At 38.5% G+C, this 13,277-nt stretch overlaps 1 protein-coding gene across 1 annotated transcript in view; it reads left to right on the top strand.

The window, feature by feature from the left end:
* Nucleotides 1-13,277, top strand: part of TTC21B (tetratricopeptide repeat domain 21B) — a 98,168-nt gene that overhangs the window by 46,659 nt on the left and 38,232 nt on the right. The window contains exon 19 of the mRNA XM_062187535.1: nt 6,223-6,329. Coding sequence (XP_062043519.1) covers nt 6,223-6,329 — 107 coding nt within the window. The remainder of the gene's footprint in view (nt 1-6,222; nt 6,330-13,277) is intronic.

The raw sequence follows: 13,277 nt of genomic DNA, 5'->3' as shown, positions 1-13,277 counted from the left end.
TATGGTCTTTATTTATTAAAAAGGTGCCATGTTATTCTTTTGAAAATAGTCAAGCACTATACAGGAATATAATGTGTCACTTGTTTTTCCCATGAATTCCACTTGCCCTGTTTTCAAATTACCTTCTTAGAAGTAATTTCTGATTTAATGTATAGTGCACATGTGTATAAGCTTAGTAATTGTCCTTTTCAGAAGTTTATTGTTCTTTCTATTTTCTAATTTGTTTCACATCCATTACACACCAAATATAGTTCAATATCAGTACATTTTTTTTTTTTTTTTTTGGACAGGCAGAGTGGACAGTGAGAGAGACAGAGAGAAAGGTCTTCCTTTTGCCGTTGGTTCACCCTCCAATGGCCGCCGCGGTAACGCACTGCGGCCGGCGCACCGCGCTGTTCCGATGGCAGGAGCCAGGTGCTTCTCCTGGTCTCCCATGGGGTGCAGGACCCAAGGACTTGGGCCATCCTCCACTGCACTCCCTGGCCACAGCAGAGAGCTGGCCTGGAAGAGGGGCAACCGGGACAGGATCGGTGCCCCGACCGGGACTAGAACCCGGTGTGCCGGCGCCGCAAGGCGGAGGATTAGCCTGTTGAGCCACGGCGCCGGCCAATATCAGTACATTTTTATCATTCAGTTTGATGGCATCATAATTTTCTGTAACTCACAAAGTTACTTAATTTTCCCTGGACTGTTGATAATTTGGTTTGTTTTCTGTGTTTTTCTTTTTAAGAATTATTTATTTATTTGAAAGGCAGAGTTACAGAGCAATAGAGAAAGATGAGAAAGAGATTTCCATTCACTGATTCACTCCCCAAATGGCTACAACAGCTAGGGCTGGGCCAGGCCAAAGCCAGGAACCAGGAGCTTCATCTGGGTCTCCTTTGTGTGTGACTGGGGCCTAAGCATTTAGTCCATCTTCCGCTGCTTCTCCCCAAGCACATTAGCAGGGAGCTGGATTGGAAGTTGAACAGCCAAGCCTGGAACCATATGGGATACCAGCATCACAGATGGCAGCTTGACTGGCTATGCCACAATGCTGGCCCCTCATTGCCAGAATTTTAAAATTACAGAAGTAAATTGAAGTTGTATCCTCTCCTACTCTCCAGAGGAAACTACATTTATCAACTTTTGTGTCATCTTAATTGATCTAGCCACCATGGCCCTTTGTCTCTCTCTTGCACATGTAATTACAGTCTGTGCTCCTTTCTTCTCTGGATTCAACCAACATGGATCTAAAATATTCAGAAAAAAAAAATCAGTACTGAACATGTACAGATTTTTTAAAGGCATTATTCCCTAAGCAATATAGTATAACAACTATTTACATAGTACTTACATTTTATTTGGCATTATAAGTAATCTAGAGATGATTTAAATTATACAAAAGTTTCTGCATATGCTATAAGCTAACACTATTCCATTTCATGGAGGGACGTAGTATCCAGGAAGGGTTCTGAAACCAACCCTCTATTGATACTGAGGGATGGCTACATGGACCATTTTTCCTAGCTACATGTATTATTCCTATAATTCTACTCTATGCATGTTTTCTTTAATAACTCTTTCCTTACTGGAAAACGTTGCTGTTTATTTTTTAGCATATGTATTCTGCTGTGTGCTAATATCATTGTGTTTGGTGAGTCCCCTATTGATGGGCGTTTAGATTGGAGCAAAACTGGAAACAATACTGCAACAAAAATCATTGTTATATATCCCTATGTGCTTTCTAAAATCGAGTATGGCCCCCATTGTTCTTTTTTAAGGCTAAACATTTCCCATCATTGGTATTAATCATGACAAATAAGGAAAACAATTTATTTTAATTTCTATTTCTTGGTGACTGACAAAGTTACTCATTATTTTGGTTATAGATCCTATACCCAGAATTATTCATTTATATCTTTTGTCTTTAATTCTTTAGCTGTTTATTGTTGTAAATGTTTTCTTTCAGACTATCCTTTATCAAATTTATTTCTCATATCTTTGGCAAAATAGAATATGTGATTATCATAAATTAGATCTGCTTTATTTCTCTTTTGGCTTGTAAATTTCTTGTCATTTTTCTGGGAAAGCTTCCCTAATCTGTGTTTTTTTTTTTTAAGATTTATTTTATTTATTTGAAAGACTTACAAAGAGAGAGAGAGACAGAGATTGATCTTTTATTCACTAGTTTACTCCCCATATGTCCATTGGGGCTGGACCAGGCAGAAACCAGGAGCCATAAGCTTCATCCAGATCTCTCACATGGGTGCAGGGACCCAAGTCCTGAGCCATCCTCCCCTGATTTTTCTGGGTACATTAGCAGAGCTGGATCAGAAGTTGAGTAGCCTAGCCTAGAGCAGGTGCTCTTATGCAAAGTCAGCAATGCTAGCAAGCAGATGGCAGCTTAACCTTAGTGCTGACCTTAAAGCTTCCCTAATCTTAATTGTTATAAAAATACTTTCTTGTATTTTTTTTACATTTTTGGCTTTCAAACTGCTATATGGAAAGCTTTATTCCATGTACTTTAATCCACATACAATTTTCCCTGCATGGTTTCCAAAACAGCCAGTTTTTTGTTTGTTTGTTTGTTTGTTTGTTTGTTTGTTAAGATTTATTTATTTACTTGAAACTCAGAGTTACACAGAGAGAGAAGAGGCAGAAAGAGAGGTCTTCCATCCGCTGGTTCACTCCCCAGATGGCTGCAACAGCCAGAGCTGTGCCTATCCGAAGCCAGGAGCCAGGAGCTTCTTCCAGGTCTCCCACATGGATGCAGGGGTCCAAAGACTTGGGCCATCTTCTACTGCTTTCTCGGGCCATAGCAGAAAGGTGGATCAGAAGTGGAACAGCCGGGACTCGAACCGGCACCTGTATGGGATGCTGGCACTGCAGATGGAGCTTTACCCACTACTCCATAGCACCGGCCCCAAACAGCCAGTTTTATTTAATGAAATTCTACCTTTATATGATAAACTCTTTCATATACTTGACTCTGATTTTGCAAATGTTTGTTTTGTTCCACTGAGTTCATTTTCTTTTCTTTTGCTAATACCATGTTTCCCATAGATTTAAAATGTGGTTGGGTATAGGATAAGATAAGCTTGCTCTAAATTTTTTGATTCTCATATTTCTAAAATTTTGTTTTAAGTTTATTTTAATGGAATTGTTGCTTAAATTCCCCTAGTTATGAATACATTTATTGTATAAAGTATTATCAGTTCCATAAAGCTATGCACATTTTTGTCAGAACTTCCTTTGAAACAGAGAAAAGTTCTAAAAGTGAGTTGCACTTTGAAAGTTTATGAGGAGGGAAAAAAAAAAGAAAGTTTATAGGGAGAGATAAATTTATGGTATCATATGTTTTAGTTTGAGTTATATTGGGCATGTTATAGTTATGTAACATAAATGCTTTCATTTGATACATATTTGTTGAACACACCCAATGGCATACTTACATGCTTTCGTATGCATTTCACTTATAATTGCATTAGTACTATCATTAATCTTTTTAAAAACTTTTATATTTATTTATTTATTTATTTGAAGGAAAGAGAGAGAGCTTCCGTCCATTGATTCGTTCTGCAAACTGACCCCAATGACCAGGACTTGGCCAAGCTGTAACAGAGAGCTGGGATCTCAATCCTGGCCTTCCACACAGGACACAGCATCACTTGCTGCCTCCCTGGAAGCATTAGAACATTAGCAGGAAACCAGAATCAGGACTAGACCCAGGATATGAACCCAGGCACTTAAATATAGGATGAGACCCTTCCCAACCAATGCCAACCATTAGGCCAAACATGAACCCCTTCCCATTAGTCTTTGAGTTAATTGTAATTGCCCCAGGGGCTGGCACACTGTGGCACAGCAGGTTGAAGCCCCAGCCTGGAGTGCTGGCATCCCACATGGGTGCCGGTTTGAGTCCTGGCTGCTCCTCTTCTGATCCAGCTCTCTGCTGTGGCCTGGGAAAGCAGTACAAGATGGTCCAAGTCCTTGGGCCTCTGCACCTGCATGGCAGACCTGGAAGAAGCTCCTGGCTCCTGTCTTCAGATCAGCTCAGCTGTGGCTATTGCAGTCATTTGGAGAGTGAACCAGTGAAATGGAAGACCTCTCTCTCTCTCTCTCTCTGGCTCTTCCTCTCTCTGTAACTGTCTTTCAAATAAACAATTTTTTTAAAAAAATTGTAATTGCCCCTAATTTTTTTAAAGATTTATTTATTTGAAATCAAAGTACAGAGAGGCAGAGAGAAATCTTCCATCCACCGGTTCACTGCCCAAATGTCCACAATAGCCAGAGCTGGACTGGTCCAAAGCCAAGAGCTTCTACTGGGTCTCCCATGGGTGCTAGGACTCAAGCACTCAGGTCATCTTCCATTGGTTTCCCAGGCACATTAGCAGGGAGCTGGACTGGAAGTGGAGCAGCCAGGTTGGAACCAGTGCCTACACTGGATGCCAGTGCTGCAGATAGCAGCTTTACCTGCTACAGCACAGTGCAGGTTGATTACAGTTAGCAATCTTAGACTCACAGTTTCTTCATTCGAACAGATTTACTCGACTAATAAATAATAGCACTTAGAAGTAAACTTTAAAACTGTTGAATTCCTTGACATTCTTTCCTAGATCTATTTTACATTCAGGCTCCTTCATCTTTTTATTACAAGTTCAACTCTTTTTGTAGCGCTAATAGACAACAAACTCCATGCCCTAGCCTTGCTGCATATCTGGGAAATGCTACAGAGTCAACTCTCTGAATATATCCAGAGCCTTGCTGTATCTCACAATTTTTACCACTCCCACCTTCACCATCCCTTAGCTGGATTTTGGCCATGGTGGTTGATCTTTCTGCTTCCGTTCTTAACCCCGTATTCCCTCCACAACCTCCCTCAACTCAGCAGCAACTTTAAGACTCTTAAGCAGCGAAGTCCAGCAATGTTTGCTCACATTCTGTTTCCTCCCACGGCTGTCAGAGTTAAGCCCAAGTCTTCACAATGATTTCTGTGACCCTTCTTATGTTCTTTGACTTTTCCTTCTACCTTCTCACAGTCTCCTCCTGTTCCTTGTACCTATCTTAGTGCTTTTCTTCCTTTAAGTGTAACAGGGGTGGGTGTTTTGCCTAGTGGTCAAGATGCCACTTGGGATACCCACATCCCATATCAGAGTGCCTGGGTTCGAGTGCTGGCTCTGCTCCCTCCCTATTCAAGCTTCCTCCTAATGTGCAGCCTGAGAGGCAGCAGCGCTGGCTTTAATACTTGAGTTCCTACCACCCACGTGGAAGACCTGGATTGAATCTGTGACTCCTGCCGTTAGCCTGACCTAGCTCTGGCTGTGTGTGCATTTGAGTGGTGAACCAGAGGATGGGAATGCTCACCTATGTCTCTCTCTCCCACTCCCTCTCCTTATCCCTTCTCCCATATTCCTCCCTCCCTTTTGTAAATGAATAAATTTTTTTACTAGCTGTTAGAAAACCTACTTCTTAAGTTGAAATAGTAATGATATAATGTACATGACCCTTTGGAACAGAGTGTGATGTGGGCTGTACACTCAATAAATGGTAAAAAAAAAAAAAATCTCCATTTTTGTTAACTATCTTGGATTGTTGTAATGTTCTTAGGTCACAAAATAATTTGGTATTAATCATATGTTTAGGTAGTGTTTACCATCTACCAGATTTATTGTCATAGTTTTTCATATGTTAACTTAATCTTGTTAGCTTTTTAAATCTTACAGCAACTTTGTGAATTGGTACTGTTATTTTTCCTTGCTTTATAATACAGAGGAGATAGAAAAGATTAAATGGCTAGTAAGTAAGTGGTGAGGCATAATTTGAAACTGGATTAGTAGCCTTCAAAGTTGATTCTCTTTAAGGTTATACTTTATTGTTTATCAAGCTTCTGTTATTTTTTAAAGAGCACGTTATCTTCTTAACTGTATAAAACAACTTCTGTCTTTATATGGGTTTTAATAGTTTTATACACATAAGAATGAAAATATAAATTCATATTGTGTTGTTAGATTGTTACTTCTTATTGTATGTATAGGAAAATCTTCTAGTTGCTGTCAAGTTCTTTAACTTTACTTCCATCCAATTTTCCTGCCAATTTTAAAGATTTGATCATAAGTTAACTGATAATTTACAAACTTTATTTACTGTTTCTCAAAGTCATTTTATCCAAAGACTAATTTTAAGAATTATAGTATTTATTTAAGGTTAATAGTTTTCCCATTATCTTCCACTCTTTCATAGTAAATGAACTCTCAGCCCTTATGGAAGATGGGCGTTCTCAAGTTCTTCTAGCAAAAGTTTACAGTAAAATGAATAGACCTGCTGATGCAATTGCTTCATTGCAACAGGTAAACCTGTGTGTTTTTGAGTGTGGCCATGTGATGAGAGATGGGTGCAGAAGGCAATAAGTCACATCTAGGACAAAAACTATCTCTTTTGGTCCAACAATCACAGAAATTATGACAAAGTACCATAAATATTAATGATATTTTTCATCCTACTTTACATCTAAGGAAATTGGATTTAATAACTTGTATGAAATCAAATGACTAGTGCCATTGGATTTGTTTCAGTTGCTTCTTCTTCCACTTACATAGACTTTAATTTCTCTTCGTATTTTGTGATTTTCAAAGTAGAAGATTTATATACATTCCCATAGGTGCCTTCCTGAATTGTTGATGTTTGCTATGATTTCCCAGTTTCTGGTTGGCTCACAATTATTATGTAAGTGATTTAAATTTGATCAAATATATTCTATGCATCATTGAAAATGGTCATATGTTTCTCCTGTGTTTTCGCTTAATTTTTGGTTAATGTAGTATATTAAATTGATCAACTTTCAAGTGTTAAACAACACCCAGATATTCCTGACATAAAAGTCACTTTTTTATTTTTTAAAAAGGTATAGCCAGAATTTAAAGATGTTTCCTAATGTTTTATTTACAACACTATGTCTATGTTCATTACAGAGACTGGTCTATATAGCTAATGCTATTTCTTTAATGTTTGACCCAATTTAGTAGTGAAATCATTGGGTCTCAAGACTTCTTGACAGAAAATTTTTATTAACAGATCCAAAATTTTAAGAGATTTCAGTTATGTCATTTAAAAATTTCTTATGTCATTTTGAATAGTTACATTCTTAATTTGTTTAGTTAATTGTCAAATTTATTGACATAAATTCTTTATTCTGTGTTATGCTTTCAATGTCTGCAAGTGCTGCAAAAAATGCCTCTTTGACAGTCCTGTTATTGTTAGGATAGATATGCTAAAGTCTTTCAATTAATTGTTGATCATTTTTTCCCTTTTAGTCCTGTGTATTTTTTTTCTTAGACATACTATTTGTCCAGATTTAGGATTTATCTTTCTAGTGAATTAAGCCCTTTATAATTATAAAATGGCCTTTATTTCTAGTAATGTTTCTTATGTACAGTCTTATTTGTCAGGTATTAATATAGCTACACCAGCTTTCTTTGGTTAGTGTTTTGATGATATATCTGTTTCTAACCTTTTTCTTTCAACTTTCCTTGTCCTTATATTGGCAACCTATCAGCATATAATTAATTATTTTTATCTACTCTGACAATCTTAATCTTTTCATTAGAATATTTATCTTCTATATTAGTGTAATTATGGATTATATTGAGACTTCCATCTGCTATAGTATGATTTCTTTTTAAACTTTGAAATGTCATGCTCATTTTTCTTTCATTTCTTTTTTTCTTGATTATGTAACTTTAGTCCATTTTCTCCTCTATGAATTTATTACTTTTATCTACTTTTACTATATTGTGCAGTTAGTGGATCACAATGTACATCCTGTCTTTTCCAAAGTCATTTACTCTACCTTTTCTTCCATTATTTTATTGCATTTTAAACACACTATTTGAAACTTTGTTTATAGTTAACAGAATATATTTCCCTCTAGTTGTCAGACACTGAAATATTTTTGAAGAATTCTTTGTATAATTAGCAATTATAAAACATTTCAGAGCTTTATGTGAAAAAATACCATTATGCATTTATACTCATATATTTATTTTCAAGCACATTGCCTATATTTAGTGTTTTATGATTTATTTCATAGTTTACACAATCCCTACCCTCCATCTGATGTCTAAATATCTAGAACATATCCCTCTATGTTGCCTATAGAAATATTACAATCTTGGGTAGAAATATTCACAAAACAAGTTATTGCCAACACACATTTTATTTGCATGTATAGAAACCAATATAATGACAATAAGAAAAAAACAGTATCACCTCAGGAATGCTAACTTTTTACTTATTTAGATCCTCATTGTTGGTATTTATTATTGTTGCCTGAACTTGCATCCAGAATTTACCCATAGCCATGGAGTCTCAAAAGCTTGAGCTGGTCATTGACACAGATGATGAAATGCATCACGACAAAGCTCTTAAGATATAATACTAGGCCCGGTCGGGGCGCCGGATTCTGTCCCGGTTGCCCCTCTTCCAGGCCAGATCTCTACTATGGCCCGGGAGTGCAGTGGAGGATGGCCCAAGTGCTTGGGCCCTGCACCCGCATGGGAGACCAGGATAAGCACCTGGCTCCTGGCTTTGGATCAGCGCCGTGCGGCCATTGGAGAGTGAACCAATGGCAAAAGGAAGACCTTTTGCTCTGTCTCTCTCTCTCTCTCACTGTCCACTCTGCCTGTCAAAAAATAATAATAAAAAAAAAGATATAATACTAGGGGCTGACATTGTGGCATAGTGGGTAAAGCCATCACCTGCAACACTGGCATTCCATATGGGTACTGGTTCATGTCCTGGCTGCTCCACTTCCCATCCAGCTCCCTGCTAATGGCCTGGGAAAAGCAGCTGAATGTGGCCTAAGTCCATGGGCCCCTGCTACCCACCTGGGAGACCTGGAAGAAGAGCTTGGCTCCTGGCTTCAGCTTGGCCCAGCCCTGGCTGCTGCAGTCATCTGCAGAGTGAACCAAAGAATGGAAGATCCCTCTCTCTCTCTCTCTCTCTCTCTCTCTGTCTCTCCCTCTCTCTGTGTTACTTTCACTTTCAAATAAATAAGTAAATCTTAAAATGAAATAGTACTAATTTATGACATGACAGTGATTAAGCAGATGACATTCTCATTGGCCTGACCATTCTTTTCATAAAAGCACATCAAATGCAAAATCACATCAATTCTTTAAGAAAATTTTTTCACTAATACTGCATTCCATATATAAATGTTCTAAATGATCATTATAAATGCTCTTAATAGAAATCGAATATTCTTTTATAAAATGCTTTTCATAGGAAGTGAAAATTACCTTACTCAAAAGTTCCTCTAAACTTACATTTACAAAAATTTCAAAGCTTCATGCAAAAATCTAATTCATGAATGTGTTTCTACTAATGAAGTGCATGTATTTGACTATCAAGATTGAATTGGTGTAGATGTAAAATTCAGACTACTTTGAGAATGAATTGCATATCTTTTTTTAAAAAAGGATTATTTACTTGAAAGGCAGAGTTACAGAGAGGCAGAGGCAGAGGCAGATAGAGAACTCTTTCATCCTCTGGTTCACTCCTCAAATGGCCGCAATGGACAGAGCTGAGCTGATCTGAAGTCAGGAGCCAGGAGCTTCTTCTGGGTCTCCCACGAGAGTGCAAGGACCCACGGACTTGGATCATCTTCTACTGCTTTCTCAGACCATAGCAGAGAGCTGGATTGGAAGCAGAGCAGCAGGGTCTGAAACCGGCACCCACCATGCCACAGCCCCTGCCCTTGAATTGCATGTATTTTATACTTAACATGGCTGTATAATTTATCATTCAAAACAGAGAACTTTTGCAAGAGAAGAAAGGATGAAATTAGTAACTAGGCTTGTGCAATAGGTATGAACCTTGAGGCTGTCCTCAATGCCATGGTTCAAATGATATCAGTGCTTACCGAGTTGGATAAAGGGGCAGCTATTCCCTGAGGGCCTTTTGCAGTGGGCGTCTCTTGCAAATATTTGTTCTGCTCTTTTTCATTTTCACTTTATTTCTTACCTCACTAATTCAGAGTTCCCTTGCAAAACATGGTAGGACCAGAAAGATGGGGCAGGTCTCAGCAAAATGCTTGGAGTTTGCTGTCTGGGAATTTGGATTCTTGGGGTGAGAGCTCTCCCCTTTGGTGCTGGGGATGGACTGCAGGGGCCTCTCACTACTTTCCTGATCATCAACCAATTGCAGCGCAGGATGTCTGAGTATGTTAATATGCAGGGCTACAGAATCTCTGCCGGACAGAGACCTCATTTAGTCTCATTGTTTCAGAGGTTTCTGTGGTTGTTTGCTTTTTGTATGAGTGAGTGTGTGGACTCGCATGAGTGAAACCATGAACACATGTAAAATCCAAAACACAATTTTATACATACTGCCATATGTAACTAAATACACATCATTATAATCTAAAGAAAAATGTTGTGGAGCAGTATGACTCTTTACCACATGCTCTGTATGCTCATGTTTTCTATTTTTTTCTCTTGCATTTCCCAAAGAATGCTATTATTGCACCTTAAACCTATAATTTGATGCAGACTCTGCTTTAATCCATCTTTACCAACTACCAGTTGTCAACCAACAGTTTGACAAAATCCCCTGAAGGGTACCCTTTGTGTACCTAATGTATGGCCCTTGGTGTAGGCATTTATTGTTTGCTGAATGGATGTGTGAATGCTTTAGTGAGTGCTTTTCTTTAGCTCAAAGTTAAATTTTACTTGTGAAGTCCTAAAGTATAGGAATTTTCTGTTATTGTTAAAGGAAAATTTCAGTGTTACACAAACCAGATGTATGAATAGAAAAACTTGGATTCTTCTAATATAACAACCAACTTTATATAATTACTCTGGAAAAGGCTCCCACCTCCTGTTAGCATGCAGCATGTGCTTAACATATGCCCATGTTGATATACTCCATCAGCTGCTGAGTGGTTGCCTTGCCCTTAGACACTGAGGTTGCTACCAAGTTTTTTGTTTTGGTTTTGTTGTTACTCTTTCATGGTTTATTCTTACAACAAATAGAGACTTTTTTCCTCTCTCTTTTTAAAGGTTTATTTATTTATTTATTTTGGAAGGTCAGAGTTAGAGAAGAGGGAGAGGCAGAGTGAGATCTTCCATCCCTGGTTCACTCTCCAAATGGCCACAATGGCTGGGGATGGGCCAGGCTGAAACCAAGTTCTTCCAGGTCTCCCACATGGGTGGCTTGTGCTCAACCACTTGGGCCATCCTCCACTGCTTTCCTGGGCACATTAACAGGGGGCTGAATCAGAAGTGGAGCATCCAGAACTTGAACCTGTGTTCATATGGGATGTTGGTGCTGCAGGTGGCAGCTTAAGCTGCTACGCAACGCTGGCCCCGAGACTGTTTTCATTTGACAACAGATAATAAGTTCCCTTTTTTTCCTTCTAAATAAGGTCCTTAATACTTTCCCAAGAGTGAAACTACCAAGTTCAAGCAGCCTGGTTAATATTGCTGAGTTGGCATGTTTGGCTAGTGTGCTCCTCAGAAATGCTGTACTAATTCATATCCCATGAACAATATATAAATGTATTTGTTGCCTGAAATCTGACAGTTTTTGGCTGAATTTTAGATACTTACTATTAGTTATTTTTTTTAAAAGATTTATTTATTTAGGGACTTTAGGGACCGGCATCGTGGTACAGGAGGTTAATCCTCTGACTGCAGTGCCAGCATCCCATATGGACGCCGGTTCGAGTCCTGGCTGCTCCTCTTCCAATCCAGCTCTCTGCTATGGCCTGGGAAAGCAGTGGAAGATGGCTCAAGTCCTTGGGCTCCTGCATCCGCATGGAAGACTGGGAGGAGGCACCTGGCTCCTGGTTTTGGATCAGCGTGGCTCCGGCCAGTGTGGCCATCTGGGGAGTGAACTAATGGAAAGACCTCTCTCTCTGTCTCTCCCTCTCACTGTCTGTAACTCTAACTCTTTCTAAATCTTTTTTTTAAAAAAATTATTTATTTATTTATTTGAAAGTCAGAGTTACACAGAAGTTACAGAGAAAGAGAGGCAGAGAGAGAGGAGAGGTCTTCTATCTGCTGGTTCACTCCCCAATTGACCACAATGGCTGGAGCTGCGCCGATCCAAAGCCAGGAGCCAGGAGCTTCTTCCAGGTCTCCCACATGGGCGCAGGGACCCAAGGATTTGGGCCATCTTCTACTGCTTTCCCAAACCATAGCAGAGAGCTGGATCAGAAGTGGAGCAGCCAGGACACGAACCGGTGCCTATAGGGATACCGGCACTTCAGGCGGTAGCTTTACCCGCTAAGCCACAGCTCTGGCCCTACTATTTGTTAATTTAGTAACCATTTTCCAAGTAGTTGGTTTGTGACAGCATTTCCTTTTTTTTATGCTGCTTCTACATATCCTTGTAAAAGTAGGAAGAGACTCAGTAATTTTATACTACTTTTGTTGGAAAGATATGTGCATGAAAGCTCATTTGCAAACAAGCACATTTTTTAGATCTTAGCTTTAAAAGAGAAAGAAATACTGTCTTTTACAAAAAAAAAAAAAAAAAAAAAAAAAAAAGAGTGTGTCACTGAAGATCATTATACTTAGTGAAATAAGCCTGACCCAAAAAACAAATATTATGTTTTCTCTGATTTGTGAAAGCCAATGCTTATAGTACCAAAAAAACTTAATATGAATGAAATTGACATCTTGTGATTTGCTTATTGTTTATGACCTTTGTCTGTAGTCCTGCGGATCAGTGGTCTTCCAGCTTTTGACTTGTAGAACTTAGAGGAGCATGAAGCCTGTGATTATCAAGTAAATCGAAAGTATATTACAAAAAATTAGCAGAAAAACGAAGGAGGAGCAAGGGAATAGGGAGAGAGGAGAGTATCATATTCTTAGAATCATATCTATAAAATACATGAAATCTGTTCCTTCATATTAATAAGTAAAAAGTTCCCATCTCAATCTTAATACCAAATAAAGGAGTAGATAACAAAAAAAGAAAAACAGCTAACAGTATGGATGGTAAGTGCTCTTCTACAGACATGATGCTGCATAGATGATTCGTTTATTAATTGACTAGATTTAACTGTTCAACAACGTATTTGTACTTCAGCATCATGTTGTACATGATAAATACATACTATTTTATTTGCCAATAAAACATTTTTCTTAGGAAAAAAAAAGAAATTTTCTTTGGACCAGACTTTGTTACCTCAAGAGCCAATATTGCTGGGACAAATCTGTGAAAGTACACACTGTGTGAGTTGCTGAGGACTGTTTAAAGTTCTTTCTGTTCTTTTTTACCTTTCTTTTAAT

The sequence above is a fragment of the Lepus europaeus genome, chromosome 1, assembly GCF_033115175.1.
Source record: "Lepus europaeus isolate LE1 chromosome 1, mLepTim1.pri, whole genome shotgun sequence".
NCBI classification, from domain to species: domain Eukaryota; kingdom Metazoa; phylum Chordata; class Mammalia; order Lagomorpha; family Leporidae; genus Lepus; species Lepus europaeus.
The sequence above is the reverse complement of the archived record's forward strand: the minus strand, read 5'-3'. Positions and strand labels throughout refer to the sequence as shown.